Source organism: Watersipora subatra, chromosome 9, assembly GCF_963576615.1.
Source record: "Watersipora subatra chromosome 9, tzWatSuba1.1, whole genome shotgun sequence".
Taxonomy (NCBI): Eukaryota; Metazoa; Bryozoa; class Gymnolaemata; order Cheilostomatida; family Watersiporidae; genus Watersipora; species Watersipora subatra.
This window is the reverse complement of record NC_088716.1, coordinates 21,203,966-21,226,165: the sequence shown is the minus strand read 5'-3', so window position 1 is coordinate 21,226,165 and position 22,200 is coordinate 21,203,966. Positions and strand designations below refer to the sequence as shown.

The following is a 22,200-nucleotide window of genomic DNA, read 5'->3' as shown; positions in this document are numbered from 1 at the left end:
AGGATCTTTGGCATAATCCTTTGCTTTTCGCGAGAGGATACCCTTTTATTAAAGTAAATTGCTTTGCAATACAGTACAAATATACTGTATAATTTACCAATCACTGAAAACAATGAAACCATTGCTAGATACACCTCCTTCCAATTTGTTAATTACCTCCTTACTGTAGTTATAAGCAATAGTATATTGACGAATAGCAGAAGACACATAATAGTTCTAAGGCGTAAATATACATGTATTAGTTAGTTAGATGAACTGTCTAATTTGAACTGTAATCAGGACATCATATCATGACATCACAGGCGGAGTGTTAAAATAGTTTATACCATTACTATGAGATGTCTCATACAAACAAGAAAATCATAAATTGTTGGTTGTGTATATTTCAACTATACATTGGCAGATATTTGTGAATTAACATACATTGCATTCGCTGGTAGATCATCAAATAACACAATATTTGAAAACTCAGAAATTGAAGCCATTTTTCAATGCAGCCTCAAATCATGAAAAGGTGCCCAAAAGTTGAAGGAATCAACTCACACAGACTTGAGAAAAGAGATATACTCTGTCCAGATAGGCAACGAATAGTGATCCTGTCCAATCTTATCTATTGCAAAGTCATACGCCTACAAACACAACAATTTAAAAACTTGAGATTTGAGAAAAACTAGTACTAGTAAAAAGCAAGTACTAATAGCCTGAAATTCTCAAACAAACTTTTACAAAGAACCTAGTGTTTCAGGTTGGAAAAACCACAAGCTTCTCATGACATAGGCTACTTCCACATCATACCTGTGCCATTTTCTCCTTGAATGTAGGAAGGGACGCTTTGGTATCTTTTATGTATTGCAAATAGCATTTCCATAGATCAATGCTAAGAATTTTTATGAGACATCTCTGGAAAAGCTTTTCCACCTTTTCATAGTTGTGTGCTCTCATCTACAAACGCCGAAGATGCTGTCTAAGGGACGACATTGCTCGTCATGGCTATAGACTTCAATGCTAGTTGCCGATGAGCTTAACTAACATATGAAACTCTGTTAAGTAGTACAATTTTCTATGAGAAAATGCACAAAACTCAATACGGAAGTTGTTTGCACCTGCTCATTCTTGCTGTCTATGTTCCTTCAAGTGCATAGACCATGCCTGCTTCCATTTCTAGCTTAGGTCTACAAACTGGACAACTACTCATAATGCAAGTCAGTATTGAGTAAACAACTTCAATTACAACTTTAGCCCATAAATGTGTGAAAGGGTTTGGGACATCATACAAATAACAGCATTGCCAAAAAATTCCTATAGTACATACTAACAACTCCAAAATCTATTTATGGAAAAACAGTGCAACTTTATAAGAACTATCACTGAATAGATAGCAGCATGTATGGTTTCTACAATTAGTGATGTAATACACAGTCAGGAGTGATGTCTTGGCAGTCTGTCTAGGAAACGATTTTATTGATGGATCAGTGATTAGCGAAACGCAATAAAAGGAAGCCTTCTTTCGAGATATATATGAAAATAATGAGCCACATTTCCAACAAGGGGTGCCGGCTTAGAATGGCTGTCTACATTCACGTAGAACAACTCAAGCTGATAAACAAGTTTGCATATTTAAATGATTAAACTATACTCTGAATGGTAAAACCGTGTAAAGAAATTCAGTATTTCCGATCCTCCAACTAGCCCTAATAATCCTGCTTGTGATGAAGGTAGCACAACTCCTTAAAACATAAATTTACCAGTTGCAGTGATTTTTACACCATTCCACTAAATGCAGCGCTGACAGCTGATCATGTGAGAAACAAACTTAAATCTAATGCATGCTAATAGATGTCGATGTACACTAACTTCTGGCACACAACCGCGACTGCGGATGATTGTCATTTCCGTCCCAACTCTTTGGTTGTTCATTATTTCAACATTTTAATAAAATAACTAGTACCTGTAAGGAATTAACACCAAGTGACAGCAAGACAACCACCACAACGACATTGAAGCTATTTATTATATATCAGCACATCTTCAGAAGCTTTCCAGTCTTACTCTGAACCTACTAATGGAAGTACCAAAGGGTACTTAAAGATTGACTTGCAACAAAATTCACATTACTGTTATTTGATATGAAAAGATTCACCATGCCTTACTCTGTTGTGTTGTAGGTACCAAATATGTGGAAATGTGATTACAAACTCTTAAAAGCTCAAAAACGAAAAGCCGCCGTAGATTGGAATCTGTTTATTTATCAGATGTAGTCAGTCATTACAGTTTGGTTATTGTCTTGTCACGTGATGTTCTCACGTGAATTGAAAGGCCAATAAAAAGATAAATATAAAACTTATCGTAGCACTAGTTTATGACAAACACTTCGGGTTTTACCGAAGACCCCGTTATCAAATATAGAAGCTCGCTATTTTACAGTTTTGTTTCCGTTTGATCTAACCGTCAAGTCGTAATTTGATCATGTGACCCAATACTTCGCAAATAATTTTTGTAGCACTTTTCGATTATCACATGTGACCAACAGGCTCGTCTTGATTATCATTTTTACGGTAAATTATAAGATATCACTGCTAAAAGTGACAGCATTACAATGACGATAAAACAGACGCGTAAGAACAATAGACATGGTTTTATTGAATGCGTGAAGTATATTTTTGAAAATATTTCGACGAATAAGGTTGCAGAAAAGTGTAAACAGAAACCATCTACCACAACTACGTCACATTTGAGCCGTTTTGGAAAGAGAATCCAAACTACGGCGGTCTCGTGTGGCTGCAATTAACTGTTCGTTTTTTAGCTTGTAATCACATTCCCACATATTTTGCACCTACAACACAACAGAGTAAGACCTGGTGAATCTTTCGATATCAAATAACTGTAATGTGAATTTTGTTGCAAGTCAACCTTTAAGCAAGCACTATATAGTGAAAGAAAATTGACTGAAAGAGCGAGTATAGCCCAATATGGCTCCCTTATACTTCCAGCTACATTGCTTTCTGTACTTCGTTCTGACTTGAACTATTCTGCGTGCTTCAGAGTTTGATGAAGGTGGATATTTTGCTGTTGTCACCATTTATTAGACTGATTGAGCATTAAAAGGAGTGCCTAATGTCATCACATGTATAATGGTCACATTGAACACACACGTGCTCGTTGGTGGCATTATTGGCTTGTTGGTCTTGTATGGCTTGCTGGCCATGTATTCCAAATTCATGATGTGTGAATATCAAACAAATGATGTTCATTTGGTAAAGCTTCACATTTGTAGCACACCATACAACTTTTTGAAAACTCTCTATCAAAGTATCTCTAGTAATAACTAAGTTTGGTATACCGTAAATGTTTTTATTAACCTCATTCCTGAGTCACCCTGTCAATCAATAGTGTTAGGAGCTGCGCATCAAGGACAACTCCAAGTTCATAAATTTTGCTGTGGTCAATTTTATTACTACGCGTAAGCATGATGCATATTCTAAAGAAAAACACAACTAAAGCTGCCAACAGCTATCAAAGGCGCCAACAGCTATCAAAGGCGCCAACAGTTGACGAGCTTTGATTGTATTTATATGAGATTTATAGAGAACATAATAACTTGTACTATGAATTCTCACAGAAATCAAATTACTTAATTCTATAAGTTCTGGGCTTATATTGCAAGTGATAGACTAGAAAAAACCCTGTCATCTGCATATTTTCTGAATTTGTGAGCAGCGAGGGAAAATTTTAAAATACAGCAAGAACGATTTACAGAGAGCAATTGAGGAGAAGGCAGTCTTGAAAAAGCATCAACGTATCAAAGTATAACAGTATCTTGTTCAACACCAGACTGGCTTTGGACTTGCATGGAGACAATCATGAGATTTCCACGAATTGGAGAAAGAAGCGATATATTTTGTTCAGACAAATCAACACAAAATCATAAATCTAAATACCAAGTATGCGACCCAGAAATATAATGATCGGTGTAAAGTGAATTGAACACTTCCTACGAGCGTTCTGGACAATACTACTTGTCCATGATTATTGGCAACTTGAATGTTATAAAATATTGCGGAAACCTTTTAAAGCTTACACTAAATTTGACACAATGTTTTTAAACAGAGGCAAGACTGGCAACTACATATTGAAAGACTATTACACTTCCTACTGCGAGCTTTTTTCAAATGTTACATGACACTACAGATACATACATCATGTAGTCATGAAGGGATCTTTTTATAGAACATAAACATTGAAATATCTCGTGTTTCAAGCTACGTATATACAAAGGTTCGACAATGAAGGTCACTGAGCGAACCAGTTGAAGTAAACAAGAAGCATGAGACAATAGAATTTGAGAGAAAATCAGTCAGTCATAATGAAGACATTGTGCCTTTTCGATTATCACAGGTGACCAACAGGCTCATCTTGATTATCAGACAATGATATGTACTCCTTCGAGCTAAAGTTAAAAATTGAACAAATTTTTACAGTGGTTTTGAGATATCAGTGCTGAAAGTGACAGCATTACAATGACGATAAAATAGACACGCAAGAACAATAGACATGGTTTTATTGAATGCGTGAAGTATATTTGTGAAAATATTTCGACGAATGGGCTTGCGTGAAGTATGAACAAAAGCCATCTCGTTCAGCTACATCCCATTTGAGCCGTTTTGGAAAGATATTCTGATCTACGGCATTCGCATGATTGCGACGATTAACTGTTCGTTTTGGAGCTTGTAAGAGCTTGTACTCACATTTCCACATATTTTGCGACCACAACATAGCAGAGTAAGATATGGTGAATCTTTTGATACCAAATAACTGTAATGCGAATTTTGTTGCAAGTCGCCCTTTAACAAAATTCCTTGATGCTTGTAGCTGGAGAGAAGATGATCGCAACACTTGCGACTTCTAACTTCACACAACCTGATCATAAATTGATGAATACAACCAGTTGCCTAGTTTTGAAATAAGTCTGATATAAAAACTTTAGACACTTGAGAAACTGGAACTAGTTGCAAAAACAATTTTGGATTTGTCTCCCCACTTACATAACTGTCAAATCCAATGCTGCCGACTACTCACTAATATAGCTGCCTACGCAATACTGCTACCTACTAAATAAGCATACACAGGGTCAATTAGAAAATAAGCTGTTCTTATCTCATGCTGCTAAAATAATAAATTTTATGTTATGGTAATGTGAGTTTGAATAAACAATTCAATTACAATATTAACTTTTGCTCCAAATTACTGCATGAGCAATATATTATTGGTCATATCGATAGACATGAACATGAAACAGACTCACCCAAAAACTGAAGTGCAATAATAATGCACCTCTGTTTGTAGTAAAATGGGAAGCATGGCGGTAATATATTAAATTTTCTTGTCACATAGATAGATGACTACAAAACTGTTATGCCAATAAGTCACATTTGTTGCATTATTTATAAATTGTTCCATGAGTAAATAACTTTAAGCTCCTGTAACGACCTTTGCAAACTGTGATGACCTGCTCGCTGTCACTTCCTTAACACTTTAATACCTAGTGTTGTAGGGTCCCCTAATCCTAGACCACATAATAAATTCCCATCGATCGTGAAAGCAAGAAGCAGCAAAATTTTTTTTGAACTGAACACCACATTGAAGCTCCAAGCTTGTAGAACTCAAAATAAATGGTGCATATAAATTTTTTTCACTTTTTTAAAAACCTGATGATCTAGAAGTAACTGGAAAAACACAATGATTGCAGTACACCGAGTCTGATAGAGTGCATACTTATTATGAATAGAAAAACAAATAGTTTTTGTGGAAAGCTTTTGGTGCTGAGAGGCTACGACCTTTGTCTATGTTTAATCTTTTATTAACAAGAATTTCAACCAGTGCGTCATTAGAAACTAATATTCTGTCAGCAGCCATTTTTTATTTCTCGGTTGGTAAGAAGTGCCCTCGGCATTACGGCGATATCTCAAGACCTGATAATCTAGTCGACTTGAAACTTTGAAACAATGCTTAAAACTTATTGCATACCAAGTAACCAACATTTAGTAATTCCACGTGAAATCAGAAGTGCAGAAAAACAAAGCAGAACTACGCAGTCGGATTTATTTGGGTGTAGAATCAGGTGGGGAAAACAATTCCCCGAATTATCTTGGGGCAAATTTCAAAGTGTTCAAGTATGTGCCATAGAAATCTAAAAACCAATATCCCAACAGAAATTTAAATTAGGCATTATGTACACTCCAGCGAATGCGCAACAAGACACAAGTGCTTCAAATTTTCTACATATGTACTGCACGATCGGGTACATGAACAGCATTATCATTTCAATGACATAGCCCTCGCAATCGTAAGAGAATCTTCAAAAGTTTTTTGCTTTAATCGTGGTTACGATAACTGGGTCAGAGAATATTTACTGACAGTAGATAAGTGAACGAATGCTGATATTAAAGCCATATCCAGAGATCTTTATGGATAACTTTTGTAGGCTATCACTGTGTGGTTTGCCTTTTAACAAACATATTTGCTATATGCCAATATGCTTCCATTGGATTCGTTCCTGGGCTACCCCAGTTCATCAATAGCGTAATTAACTTGTCAGCCATATATTGTGAGAAGCTATGTATAGAGGACAACTCCAAGCTTCGGAATACTTGTCAAACTTTATTTGACAATAAATATTTGTCATTATGTTAGGAAGCACCCATACGCAAAAGTGAGTAAATATAAGGACCGGCTTCGAAGTGCAACATTCAGCAGGCTACACCCTAATTTTGTAGGCTGAATACCAAAATTTACAATTAAATATACCCTGCAGTTTATATCAAACAACGGAGAGGACAACCTATAGCCAATAACAATAAATACCAAAAACTTGGACAACAACCAAAGAAGCTGCATTACTCATGACTTTACAATCAAAAACAGAGCTTTAACATTCATATTGAAGGTACATTCAATGGCCGACTTGGTTGATGAAAAATCTAGCAGTTGTTTCGATTTTTCTTATTAATTGGCAAGATAATTTATACAGAGATACAACAAATAACATTTAGGTTAGAGTTTTAATAGAATGTTAACATAATATTATGTTAACATATTATGTTAACATAATACCGGTATTATGTTAACATATCATGTTAACATAATAACAGTTAACATAAAAGCAAATATGTAGAAAAATGTGAAAATAAACCTATAAATTTCTTTTTCCAGTTAATGTAAAAATTCTTAAAGGTTGACTTACAACAAAGTTCACATTACAGTTATTTGGTATCAAATGCTTCACCTTGTCTTGCTCTGCTGTGTTGTAGGTGCAAACTATGTGGAAATGTGATTACAAACTCTTGAAAGCTCAAAAACAACCAGTTAATCGCAGCCATCACGAAAACGCTATGTTGGAATCCCTTTATTTCGATGACGTACTCAACTCGACGTGGTTATTGTTTTGACACGTGATGTTATCACGTGAATTGAAAGGCCAATAAAAAGCTCAATATAAAACATCTAGTAGCGCTAGTTTATGACAAACACTTCAGGTTCTACCGAAAAGCCCTTATCAAATACTGATACCTCGCTACTTTAAGTTTCGTTTCAGTTTTGTCTAATCACCTAGTCATTATCTGACCATGTGGCATATCCTTCCTGCCAAATGGCGCAAACAATTTCTGCAACATTTTTCGACCATCACAGGTGACCAACAGGCTCCTCATGTTCGTCAGAGGATGATATGCATTCCTCCGAGCTAAGGATCAAAAATTAAACTAATTTTTAGGCTAGGTTTTGAGATATCAGTGCTCAAAGTGACAGCATTACAATGATGATGAAATATATGCGTAAGGACAATAGACATGGTTTTATTGGATGCGTCAAGTATATTTGTGAAAATATTTTGACGAATGAGGTTGCATGAAAGTGTAAACAGAAGCACATCGTATTCAACTATGTCCCATTTGAGCCGTTTTGGAAAGGGATTCCAACCAACAGCATTTTTGCGATGGCTGCATGTAACTGTTCGTTTTTGAGCTTTCACGAGCTTGTAATCACATTTCCACATATTTTGCACCTACACCACAGCAGAGTAAGACATGGTGAACCTTTTGATACCAAATAACTGTAATGTAAATTTTGGTGCAAGTCAACCTTTAAGAGTAAATAGGTTTTGCCCACTAAACAATTTGAATAGGTGGCGGGTGACCCATCAGGCTTGACTGGATCAGATAAAACATTGGCCAACTGAGCTGGCCAACAAATGATATTGATATCTCAACCATGCGATTAAGGACTTCAACAACTCAATATACATTCAAAACATACTAACCAACCGCAAGTTACCACGAGTATTTTTCACTGAAAGCGCTTGCCAGTATATCTTTGGTTTTAAACTATGAACTTAGAGAACATATGGGATCTAAGCTAAAATACGTCATCCGAGGTACATTACTGAAGCATATGGTGCTCAAATTGACACAGTACAGCTAACTGCACAGCACACCTCAATGTTCACCTATTACCCTTCAGTTATTACCCTTAACTTCAAATATACAGCTTGGATTCTATAAGCATTATAAGCCTGCTATTGGAAAAATACCGCCAATATGTTCAGCTGCCCAAATATCTACTGTTTTATTGCTTTGGTACATTTTTAAAATGCTTTTGCAGCAATAATCTAATCCAAAAATTTCAAAATACGATGAAGCTATCTACTAGCTTGTAGGGTGACTTAACCACATATTTATTTCCAAATGTCATAACACCCTCGAGTTCAATGACATATTCACTACGCATCAAAATCCTACTAATTAAAAACATGATTGGCAAACTCATTCACTAACTTAAAACCCATATACTACACAATGTTTTCATCATATATTTCAATACATCAGAGTCTTGACTGTCAAATGAGCCATTGTTTGACATGGTGAGACATACATAAGTCGGTGTTTATAGGATTTTTCCATATCAATGGTATAGACTCGAAAATGGTGACTCACAATTTTCATATTCGGTGTTGTGTACTCTTATAGCTTATTTTATTGCTTACCGTTTATATTTATGAACTACGATAATGACGCTAGTGGCAGGCGAAAGTAGGACAACTCCAGAGAACCAATGAAGATGACAAAGGAATCAGTGTCATTAACTCTCCATGTACAGAGTATTTCTATGATAAATCACTCTTGATTCCAAGCACCATACTATGTTTTCTCGATGATATTATGTACTAGCCCTCTCTTTTTGTTGTGACGTTGAGGGGCACGACTAGGACTAAGTACTCCATTTGACCGTGACATTTTATTTTCTTTACAAACCCACAATAGCAAGTGATCAGTAAAAGTGTCAACAAAATCATATTAATAATGAATCATTAACATCGATGACAATTATTCCTCTTGTTGTCCAACCCTAAAGCTTTTCGTTTTTTTTTAACTTTTTCAAAAGCAACACCATAGAAATAATTACAAACTTTCTCAGACTAATAGTAGTTCCTTGTTTAACGCGGTCTTGATACTTTGAAGCATATAAAATGGTTTACATGCATGATGGTATATATACGACTAGTTCATTATCACATGTATTAGCGCGAAATGCAACGCATAAAAATTTTGCTACCTAGGACACTTATGTATTCGCCTCATCTAACTTTCGCATTTTCGCGGAGTCATCCTTTCACGAAAATTTCATGTGCGAAACTAAACTATCATAACGAATAAGCGGAAACGCGAAATCAAATAGCTTTGTTCATTGATAGTCCAAGAAACAAATGGCAGCAAGCGATCAAATTGCGTTATCGACCTCGCCCACACCATTCTACCTGCGGTTCACAATTACAAACTAGTCCCAAATTGAAATTTTTATCTTATCGGTGAACCAGGCCCGTATTCCCTGGGGTGGCTGGCCGGCTGAGCCGTCCCAACTTTTTAGGAACTTTCAGCGGCCAAGTATGCACAGTCAAGCTCTGATAACTCGCCCTCGGATAAAATGTAACATTTCATCTCAAACACAAGGTTAATTCGAACGGATTTGTTTGGTCCGGACTCCGTTCCCACGCAATGATAATTTGCTTCAGATAACTCGACCTCAACATCATTTATTCGAAAAGTTATTTGCCCAACAGCTATGGAGACAGTTTTTAACGCTGTAGAATATTACTTTATTCGAAGCCATAGAGACAACATCAACTTTTAGTAGTTCTTAGGCATCATTATTATCATCATTAGTGGCAAAATATTCTTGTTAACGACCTTTATAAAGGTTTGCAAAATATCAAGTTTTACCAAACAACTCAAAATAAAATCGGCAAAATTGATCTTTGTTAAAACGCTCAGAAGAAAAATGTCTTTTTTTCTGAGCGTTTTAACTGCGGTCAAGTTTTGCCTATTTTAATTTAAAAACGTCTTATCAGTCACATCACCTACAACAAAACAACTTTTAAAAAATAGAAAAATGTTGATACTATCCGATAAAATTTTTTAAAACTTCACATGAGAGGCCCGGCTGGGGCCCTACATAAGAAACACCTGTTGGGGGCTTACACCGCACCCTCAACACCCCCAGGTGTTCATAACTTGTCGCCTAACATTAGCCGCCCCAATTTGCAACCAGTGAATACAGGCCTGCGGTGAACTGAACCTGAGGAATCTAATTATGTTTGTTCCACTGCATTTATTTTCACATCCCTTTATTTTCGCACTCATCAGAGCTGCGAAATTAAGATGCAGTGAAATTTTAATCTGTATGCTACTCACGAAACTAAATACTAGCGAAATATAAGTGTCCTAGGGTATGCTAAAAATATTGTTTCGATGCTCATATCGACTAGTTTAGCAGTGCAGAAAGAGTTGACATCAGAAGACATTGTGGGAAGTATTGAAAAACCAGAATATGTTTGTTCCAGCAGAAGCAACGATCAGAACGCAACTGGCGGAGGAAATGATACAAATATTTTTGTTTTAAAAAATTTTAATTTTTGTTCCGGCATGTACACTGTATTATAATCATGGTTCATTTATGTCACTTGTTCATTAATATATATATGTAGCATTTGATAGATTATCATTATCTAACTTATAGATTTGCAGATTTATAGCATATTATTTGATAGCATCATTGTGGTAATCTGATCTTCCAATGAATCGATGCTTTTAACTCCTCTTCTATTGCACATAAAAATCTAGTGTAGACTGCAAACTGTAGCAAACATACCAATGAGTGCAATAAGCTTTTATGCAACATTATTAAATAAAAATATAACGTAAAAATATGTCTCAAATTTAAAATGAAGTGAAAATGAAAAACTCCAACAATTTGCAAAGCAGGACACGGCTGTCGTCGCATGTTAATAGCAAGCAAGAGATATTCCTCGGCTTCTCAATGCATATTTATTAAACCATTACTGTCACGTACAACTTTTATCGTATTTACCAGGTATATCAGACATGCTGATTCCGATTTTGTACTCAAAATAAAGATTAGTCCACTAACTTTCAGAGTAATGAAGGCTTTTTTACAGCGTTTTAATATCGCTCTCGAAAACAACATGATCGGCACAACAAACTCCGCTCATAAATACGTGACGTAACCTAGCTTTTTAGGAACAGAAGTTACGTAGGGATGATTAGTCCGATTTAGAATAATAGATATGGGTGTTTTAAAATCCTTTAATATCTAAATTCAGTCTTAAAAATAATCTCAGTCATTTCTGAAAGGTAGATAAGCTATTTAACATTGCATATTTAAAAAAGCGCGATAAAAACGCTAGCTTGTGATAAAACCGCGCTTTTTGAGCTCACTTTTCTCGGCGTTCAGCACATTTAAACATCATGTAACAAGATACGAGCAATTTTACATAGTTTATATACCTTTCAAAAAAGACATTACTTTACAGGCTGGATTTAGATAATAATGAGTTTGAAGGCACCCATCTCTATTATTCTAAATCGGACTAAACATTCCCAACTTCTGTTCCTGAAAAAGCTAGGTTTCGTCACATGTTTATGGGCGGAGCTTGTAATGCTGATTGTGTTGTTTTCGAAATGGATAGTGAAACGCTTTAAAAAAGCCTAAATGACTTTGAAGGTTAGTGGCCCAATCTTTATTTTGAGTACAAAATCAGAATCAGCATGGCTGATTTACCTAGAAAATACGATAAAAGTTGTTTGTGACAGTTATGGTTTAAATGTTGACTTGCAACGAAATGCACATTACAATTATTTGATATCAAAAAATTCACCATGCCTTATTCTGCTGTGTTGTAAGTGCAAAATATGTGAAAATGTGATTACAAGCTCTTAAAAGCTCAAAAACGAACAGTTAATCGCAGCCATCACAAAAATGCTGTAGTTTGGAACTCTTCAATTTGATGACGCTGTCAAATGATGTGATTATTATTTGGACACGTGATGTTATTACCCTAGGACACTTATACTTCGCTAGTATTTAGTTTCGTTAGTAGCATACAGAGTAAAGTTTCGCTGCTACTTAATTTCGCGGCTCTGAGGGCGAAAATATAGTGATGTAAAAATAAATGCAGTGGAACAAACATAATTATATTCATAAGGTTCAGTTCACTAGTGAGGAAAAATTTTTCAATTTGGGACTAGTTTATATTTGTGAACAGCAAGTAGAAATGTGTAGGCGAGATCTATAATGCAATTTGATCGCTTGCTGTCATTTGTTTCTTGGACTATAAATGACGTCAAGGTCCCTGCCGCCGTGACTGATGTGGTACTAATATTAGATCTCAAATATTTATAGCAGCCGGTGGCCATGGCCCAGTTTGATTTCACTTGTGGGTTGAGAGGATTTCATGTTTATCGATAATTTGGGACTCCTGACATGGAAGATGTCTTAACAGTATGTTATCAAAAATAGCAGAGGAGGATTATTGTGGATATCAATGAACGAAGCTATTTAATTTCGCGTTTTCGCTTATTTGTTATGATTGTTAGTTTCGCCCATAAAGTTTTCGTGAGGGGATGACTCCGTGAAAACTAGATGACGCGAATACATAAGTGTCCTAGGGTACATGGAATTGAAGGCCGATGAAAGGCTCAATACAAAATGCCTCGTAGTTTATGACAAACACTTCGTTTTCCACAGAAAAGTCTATCAAATACAGATGCTCACCACTTCACAGTTTCGTTTCAGCTCGGTCTAATCATCTAGTCGTAATCTGATTATGTGACCGATACTTCCTGCCAAACAGCGCGAGCAATTTTTGCAACATTTTTCGACTATCACAGGTGACCAACAGGCTTGTCATGTTTATCAGAGGAAGATATGCACCCTTTTGAACTGAGGTTAAATAATTAAATGAATTTTTACAGTAGGTTTAGAGATATCACGGCTCAAAGTGACAGCATTACGAGTGCATAGATGCGTAATGACAATAGACATGGTTTTATTGAATGCGTGAAGTATATTTGTAAAAATATTTCGACGAATGAGGTTGCATGAAAGTATAAACAGAAGCCATCTTGTTAAGCTGCGTCCCATTTGGGCCGCTTTCCAATCTACAACGTTTTCGTGATGACTGCGATAACTGTTCGTTTTTTAGCATTTAAGAGCTGGTAATCACAATTCCACATATTTTGTACCTACAACACAGCAGAGTAAGACATGGTGAATCTTTTGATACCAAATAACTGTAATGTGAATTTTTGCAAGTCAACCTTTAAGAGATCTTTGACAGGTTGGAGGTGAGTAAACAGATTTATTGCACCAAAAAGAGCTAGCATAGCTCAATTGCAAGAAAAGGGCAGAATCTAGGCGACACTCGCTTTGCCCGTAAAAGGGCTAAATTTATCTTCCCAATATTCTGATGAGCCATTTGTATAATAAAACCCCAGCCTCTGCTTGAACACACTTTTATTTGACCGCCACTATAGAGGGATTGAAAAATAAAGCACCATGACATTCAATTAGAGGTTTTAGGGTAACTGTAATTGCAGTTTTATGCTGTTCTAGCAGTTCACAGAAAAGGTGATCAGGTTGACATGCTCCTGTGCCTGATATATTGGCATCCCAAATTTAGTGTAGGGGTTTGAAAACAAGGAAATACACACATTTGCTTTTAGGATTCTTCTAGGCTTTTTTTAGTATTGATGATAGCTAAAACAGCATTGTCATCCAACAATTGTTTTATGCTCGCATTTATAACATATCGTAAGTTGTAGTTGCTCCACGTGTTGGTGTGAATCACAAATGACACATGATCATAGGATTCTGGCAGTTTTTTTTCACAGATTACAGACAGTGCAAACAATAGATAAAAGCAAAAACTATTATCACTAGGGCAATGTGAGGCACAATCTAACAAGCCAGAGTGAGCCAAATAAGCATAAAACAATGGCAAAATACCCCATGCAGATATTTTACATTCACCACCCTATACATTGTATTGAACAAGTAAACTTTAAACCAAGATGAATAAATTATAACCTCATGTTCTATGTAGAGCCTCCAGTACTTGCTGCAGTTTGGAAATCGGCTGATTAGCTTTTCATAAAAGGGCCGAGCATCCACACATTTCTTTCTCTGCAAGCCCAAAATGAAAGTCATATACAGAATTGATAGTAGTCAACTAATGCAAAACAAGGCAGAAATAAATTGAACCAAAATTTAATTAAAACACATTTAAATAATTATATAGCAAAGCCAATTACCTGATTCTCCCGCGTAAATATGCCCCATGCCTCCGTATCAAATGGCTCCTCCTCAAGTCGATCTTGTGCTTTTTTTAAACGATCCGGAGCGAAGGCGTACTCCTAAGATTGAGCAAAGTAATGATGTACACTTGTATATATACTGAGTTTTATTTCAAATGCATATAACATCAAAAATGCTGAAAAAGATGAGTATGCAAAAACCTTTTCATTGAGAGGTAAATATTCATTCTTCTTGCTAGATGCTGATTCTCCGGACTGTGTGTCTGTTGACATCCCAATTGTAGTATTTGCACTTCACTTGTATTTTGACAATCTCTGTGTTACTTCAATATATACTACATAACTAACAAATAAAAATCCTAGTATATTGCGACCTTCTTCAGTATAGAGGCTGAAGATTTGCTAAGATGAACACAAAATACACAACAAAGTAGTTTCAAAAAGTGTTTTATTACTGAAAACAATGTGGCAGTAAAACCATGTCAACGAGCATGATGAGAGCTATGTTAGGAGAGTCAAGTAATATCACTTGAATGCTAATAGCACAATAAGTTTTTTTTAAGAAAGTACTTTTCTTCTAATGGGCTATGGAACAAAAACACCAGACAAGCAGAAATTGATTTTCATTTAGCCAGTTGCATGCACATGGTTCTGAGCCTTGACAACTCATCTGCATAGAAAATGTACCGCACAACCTGCCTTAAACCTGATGAATATTTCAAAAGCAGCCAAGCCACATTGACTATTAATATGCATATAGCACACCACCATTATTGCTTTACCCGATTTCCTTAACCCTTTCAGCACCAAAACCGACCATATCAGGGTAAGCGAACGTGCCCAGAGTACTAACCCTGTCCCTACCTGTGTGGATTCACTTTTCGATAAACGTTTTTGAAATTCCTTTATTTGGAAATTATTATACTGTTATTTAAACAAATAATCGTCCACTTGAGTAATTACGAAATGATCCATGCTATTATTTTAAGACTAATGATCGTGCTTCGCACGCATATGCAAGCAGTACAATAAAATTTTCTCATTCTTTATGTAAAAACTATTCGAAATGGCTACCCATAAAAGATTTTGCTTTGCTAAAAAATTTGTTTGGACACTAATATCAACTAGTTCAGAAGTGAGGATTTTCAGTCAGTAGACACTGAAGACGATATTGAACAACCACGAGTAATTGAAATGAGTCAAACTAAAAGCAACAATTGGATTGCATCTGGTAGTAGAGGCCAAGGAGTAAATGATGCTAAATAAATTTTTTAAAAGTTTCATTTCAGTTTTGCATGTATTATGAACATTGTTTATATAGCTGTTTGTAAATATATGTTTGTAACATCTGATAGAGTATTATTATTATATAACCTATAGATTTGCAGCATACCATTTAGTTACACTAAGACTGTCATCTAAACTGGGTTTGTAATGGATCAGTATTCATAACTCATCTATTGCACATAAGTCAGTTTGTGCTGCAAACTGTAGTACACATGAATCAGTGCAATGAGCTTTTAATGCAAAATTGTGAAATTTATTTATAAAAATTAAAAAATGCATTCCAATTTAGAATATTATAAAAAATGATAGCTCCAAGAAATTGCAAAACAGGCTATAAGATATTCACGTCACTAGTAAGTAAAGAGTATTAACTTGTCGAAAAATTCCTAGCTTTTTAATGCATTTTTATTTGGGTCATAGCAAAATTTAGAGATAAGTTATGGCAGCTTTAATGCAGCTTCAAGGTCCAAATCCCTCAACTAATTGTCTCGGTACGCTGGAGACTTCGTCGTTCGATGCACTCGGTGGCGAAAGGGTTAATGATCACTAATACTTCACAAATTTATTAAGATATGATTTTACAATTTCTCAGTTACTATTACGTGCTATCACTCACAGTTACTAAAAAAAGATGAATGTAAAATTGATTTTTACAATCTTAGGAAAACTTTCACTTTTTTGATGCAATCGTTTTTAATGGTTCGTTAAAGCAGGATATTGTTCGGCTTCATACTACCATAAAACAAAACCAATCGCAAGGTAATTTCATTTGCAAGATTGAGTTTATTATAACAGTTACATTAAGGCAGATAGGCGAGTTGACAAGGCTAGAATTGCATATCTGGCTAGTAAATATCATTGATGTCACAGGGTATTACTGAAAGGCCCTAAACAGAACTAGAGTTTGCATATTTATAACAAAAAAAGAATAACAATCATCATGCACAAAATCTAAAAAAGCCCTGGCTTTAAAATCAGAGAGACTGCCTTCAAAAATTAGTCGGATACATCATTTATTCAAAAACTAACCGGTGAACTTCAGCCATACAATAACGAACCTAAAAATATATGAAAAAATTGTGATAAAAATATTGTGATAGTCACAAACTAACATATATATCAATCAATAAAACAAAACATCTTTCCAATACTCATTTTATGAATCGACAGTTGACGCTCAAGAGTGTAGAATTTAACCTTGAGCTTTCCGCTCTAACAATGGCGGACAATTAATAGTGTGAAGGTCAGAATTTTGCTAGCAAATGATATTGGGGGTATTTACACACGCCCTCGTAGCAACTGTGTTTAGGATACCGTTGAAAATTACGATAAGCTCCCTCAATTTCATTCGGAGCTATTTTTGTGTGAAACCAGACTTTTCGAAGTACGAAGCATGATCTGAACAACTTACTATCGTACATGAATTCATAATTTTCCTACTAAGGAAAGTGTTTCGAATATGTACCACATCAGCTCGACAAAATATTTTTGCGTAGTTGGAACCCCGCTAACATCACACCTACTGGCATGCATCGTTCGTTACGTTTACGCGTACGGTAAATCCAAGTTCTATCAATCAAAACAGCATAGCTCTATGCACGTGTAGAGAAACGTGCAGCAAACGCGCACGCGATGCAACAGCAGCTGAATGTACTAGGATTACTAGCTACACCTTTATACGAGCCAGTAATACGAGGTTATTCAACAACAAATTCATGATTGCTCCTTTAGTCGGTACACAGGATATTTACTTAACAGCAAGTAGTGCAAATTTTTTTCTGCTCGTAGTTTCTCCTGAATTGCTGCAGTTGTTCTTCTCCAACGTTCTTCTCGCTCTACCCTATAGTTGATGCAGCTGATGAAATATTCGCCGATTAAAGCTAGTCGCTTCATTTTAAGGTACGTGAGGATTACAAAAGTTTTCTATTAACCTAAGTCATTTTAAGCATTATGTCCATATATTTTTAGTAATAACATGACAAAGATAATTACTGTTGGTACCATATGGTAACTTTGCTTTGCCAAAGGATTGTGCTACGTAGAATCCTATATTATTCAATTTGACAACAAAATGGTAATTGCCAATATGGATGCAATTATACCATGACAAATTTTCTAAAGCAAATCTAGCTGTTTAGTGCTCCACTGGTGTACAAGATGCCACAAATAAGTAAATCACATCTATTTACAACTCCTAGAATGTGAATTCCATTTTATAAAATCAAGACACGTGAGCCATGGGTGAAATTGGCAGATAATTGGGACACATCATAGATTGAATTCAAATGACTTAGTGATAGCGGTAAGTCATGATGAGATTGCATCCTAAAGTATACAAAATCAAAGAATATACTTGAAAGTCAAGTACCTAAAATAATCTAATACCTTGTTCATTTAGGTATGTAGGAAGTTATCCATTTAGTTTGAGTACACTGATTAATGTACTAAATTTAGCTGGCTTTGCGATATAGGAAAGATTTTTCATGTCAGATAGTCCATAAGTTTATTGAATTACAAATATTCACCTCAGTTTGTTTGATTGAGCGTCATAAGCAGGTTGTTTTTGCTAGTCACCATTTGAGTGCCCATGACTCATAGTCCACATTTTCACGTGACTCTGTCGTTGATCACTAAATATCAACTAAATTAAGTTAAATAACAAACTTTTGATGTATATATCCTAATATGGGTGGTCTGTTTTAATCCTAAATTCCATTAGGCCCTACTGCATTTCTGAACAATTTTAGCTTAACGAGATTGCCTCAATTGCAGCCAACCACATCAATAGTGTAACATTTCAAATATGAATGAATCTCATAAATGAACTGATTTTTGTCTGCGGTGTTGTGTAACAAGTTTGTGCTTTATGAAGTATTTAAATTTATAGCTAATTCAACATTGAAGGCTGCAGTTTTAAGTTTCATGCATACGCTAAAGGGGTGGTCACACGAGAGCGGAAACGAACTAAACGACGCAAAACGACGTTGGTGTCAGTTGCAAACTGTTTGGCCGAAGACATTTCTGGCCGAAATGAACCATTTCGGTCCGGCTCAAAATTTCGTGGCTGAATCCCTGATCTTATTGGCTGCTTAAAATTCTAGCGATCACGCATCACATTTTTCCTTACGTGTGTGAGTAAAGTTAAAAAAAAAATATGGCGATCTTTTTATTTCGTTAATTAAACAACATGAAGCAATTTACGACATTGCTCACCCGGACTACATAAAAAAATATGGCGTCATTTACAATATTTGGTCCTTCATTTCAAATGAAATGAGAGCACAAAACTATATGGAATTCGTTGGTAACTAAGTAAAATAATTAAAAGAAGTCATCCATTGCCATATGATGTAGTGTAAAAGGATTTTGCCGGGTTATACTCAGGCACAATGTAGCTTGTGATTGTGTTGCATAAATGCAAGAGAATGGGTGGGGTTTTCTTTCAATAGAATATAAGTAGACATGTAGAAGTAATGTGTCATACTCATCCTGATGAAGAATCGTTGACTGATTTATTTATGTAAAACCACAGTACCATGATTAAGACGGTTTTTGTTTGTTATGTACTCTGCATAGAAAAACATTCATCTGTTTACAAAAAATATAATTTTGTTGATGGGAAGGGTTGGCAAAATCTTTGTATCGAGTGAGTGATTTGTTTTGAGCAGCTGAACGATCCTCTGATAAATCTGCTGCGTAATTATAATTAATAATTGTTCCTCAAAGGTTTTTGTTTACAATAGAAATATTTAGCTCAAATACATAAAAACTACCAATGAAACAGTGTCCTGTCTCCATACGTATGGTATCTAGTAAGTGAAGTGACTTCGGATGCCGTGTGACATATGGCTTAGCCGAACCGAACCAAAACAACTTCTGAACCGAACCAAACCTAAGTAAATTCGGCCATCGTGTGACCACGGCTTAAGTGTTCCTTTGACATCCTAATGGGAGGACAAAGGGAGCAAACTCCAATTTATTTTCAGCTTAGTTGCCTGTTTGAGTTTGTTATTATATCCCTATCTAACATTGGGGATGACTCATGATTTCCTAAATTATGCTTTGTACTACTTGTACTAATGTACCTATGTTCTTGTTGACGAGCTTCTCCAATATTTGTGAAAGACTGCATCTACAATGTCACAGTTTGAGTTCAGTATGACATAACGATGATTACAGCATATTTCACCAATCTTACTAATTGCTTGTTTTGAGAATATAATTTCAGATTGAGTTCACTCTAGTCTAGTTATTTGTAATTTAATGTATGTGCTATATATATATATAATGATAAGTTAGATTGTAGGCATATTGATCATGAATTAGTCTAGCATCTTAAATGGCTGTAAGACTTGTAAATATCCCAGGAGCTATTTTCTCATAAAACGTGTGCAGTAGTCGTCTTATTTCCATTCTGAGAGCTAAAATCCTACTGCACTACATTTTATTCGGTTTAATTCATTCCAGTCCGTAAAACAGCGATATATGCTTGTGGTAATCATTTATGGTGTTTAGGCAAATGTCTTGTGACGAACCATATAAAAGTAGTTGTAAGATAAATTTTATAGTATAGCTCACTGTATCTAATTGTACATACAATTTAAATGATTTTAATTCATAAATATTCTTTTTCCATATTTTTTAATATATTTGAATGTATTTTAATTACATATAAAATTTAAATTAATAAATAATCAGTAGAAGGATGTTTTCATTTTTACTTTATCTTTGAGACGGATGAACAGAAGTGTAGACTTGGCAATGCTTAGCTTCAGCAGTGGAGTGATAAAAATATTTTAACTTGCATCAGATTTAATTTGTTTTAAGTTTGTTTTATTATTTTTACATTTTATTTTTATAAACTGTTTTACACTTTTTTACAAAATTGTAAAGCTTTAAGAAATGTTGGATATTGAAACCGACTTGATGTCGAGGCAAATATTTGCTCAAATTTGATGTTCCATGTTGAGCGACCTGTAGACGGGAGTGACCCATGAGTAAGATAAACCCTAGTGTAGTCACAGACAAAGACGGAAGAGGTATATAGACAGTTGCATAATGTCTGTATTGCAAATGGTACTTTATCATACTAATCTGTGGTACGTGGATTAGATGAATAGATTAACAACGCTCCTGTTGGGTTCCTAAGAAAATACATTAAGTCAGTGGATGAGGAAGATTGGTTAAGTTATCATAAATCAAGGCAACTGTGGGTTGCGGAGACTTTGTGTTATTTTATGCTGGCTGAAGTGGCTTGCTGATATCAAAGCGTTTAGCAGTAGGCACCCTGTCTGCGTCAAGACAGGGAGGGCTTTATCAGGTGTCGCTTGAGGTCTGATTTCAGTTTTGTTGCTACGTGATACCCACTTGATTTTTGGCTACCCATATTTGTAAATATCTCCATTTTTTTTATTGATGTCATTACATTTTGGCTAGTTAGTTAAAAATGCTTCTCCAAGTTTGGAGTTGAACTACATTCTGGTTTTGCCGGATTTGATAATTCTAGCATCGCATCAAATGTCTGAGAAGTGCATCACTGCCATTTGATAATAAACATGGTCTCTGATAGGTCGAATGAGAGATCTGCAATACTTGTTATACTCAGACCACAGTTGACCTGGGGATAAGAACATAGGAGAAAACACCCACCCCCTCTCTAGTATTAGTGGATCAGCAGCTTTGATATTTGCAGTCTTGTCTTCATTTTTGTAGAAAAGCCATCTTACCGCTTTCAGATTATCTGACGTCTCAGGAAGGGCATCGGAATAGAGCCCCGTACATGGTCTGCCTAAAATAGAATGTCACAAGAGCTATGTGACCTGGGACTTCCTTCATTGACTGATGACGAACATGGTACTGAGTGTCTTTATTGGTTTCGTCGGTGTCTCCGTTTCCATGACAACCCAGCGCTGCTAGATGCCACCCAAATTTCCCATTCAGTCAGGTGCATCTATATAATCGATCCGTCCACAATTGGTGCCGGAGCTCGGGTGGAGAGCAACAAATGGAGGTAGGAGATCTACCTTATTAGCCTTATGGATTATTGCTCAATAATGGCTGCCACCTTTGCCAAGTGTAAATAGAGGCCTGCCATCTCAGTGACTAAATTTAGAAAGGGTTAAAAGGTCAAAACTGAAGCTTTTCTCATGCCATTGAAAATAAACAGCCCATATTGACCAAGATCGCTTAGCAACAGAGCTGATCCTAACTAGTGTCTCCCATTATCATTCTATCTACTAAAACAGCAGCA

At 35.7% G+C, this 22,200-nt stretch overlaps 2 protein-coding genes across 4 annotated transcripts in view; one reads left to right on the top strand and one right to left on the bottom strand.

The window, feature by feature from the left end:
• The window catches only part of LOC137404632 (cleavage stimulation factor subunit 3-like), a 42,461-nt gene extending 26,404 nt beyond the window's left edge, over window positions 1-16,057 (bottom strand). Inside the window, exons 1-5 of one of the 2 annotated variants that reach the window (XM_068090856.1) lie at window positions 14,865-16,057; window positions 14,661-14,762; window positions 14,437-14,532; window positions 796-942; window positions 544-629 (exon numbers count right to left, since the gene is read on the bottom strand). In XM_068090856.1, the coding sequence (XP_067946957.1) occupies window positions 544-629; window positions 796-942; window positions 14,437-14,532; window positions 14,661-14,762; window positions 14,865-14,936 (503 nt within the window). In that variant the 5' untranslated portion in view covers window positions 14,937-16,057. Of the gene's footprint in view, window positions 1-543; window positions 630-795; window positions 943-1,103; window positions 1,180-14,436; window positions 14,533-14,660; window positions 14,763-14,864 lie in introns of those variants that run through there. The other variant, XM_068090858.1, reaches the window with a different exon arrangement.
• A 1,532-nt stretch (window positions 16,058-17,589) lies between these two features.
• The window catches only part of LOC137403565 (cryptochrome-1-like), a 32,523-nt gene continuing 27,912 nt past the window's right edge, over window positions 17,590-22,200 (top strand). The window contains exons 1-2 of one of the 2 annotated variants that reach the window (XM_068089520.1): window positions 17,590-17,849; window positions 21,686-21,960. In XM_068089520.1, coding sequence (XP_067945621.1) covers window positions 21,749-21,960 — 212 coding nt within the window. In that variant the 5' untranslated portion in view covers window positions 17,590-17,849; window positions 21,686-21,748. Of the gene's footprint in view, window positions 17,850-21,662; window positions 21,961-22,200 lie in introns of both variants that reach the window. The other variant, XM_068089519.1, reaches the window with a different exon arrangement.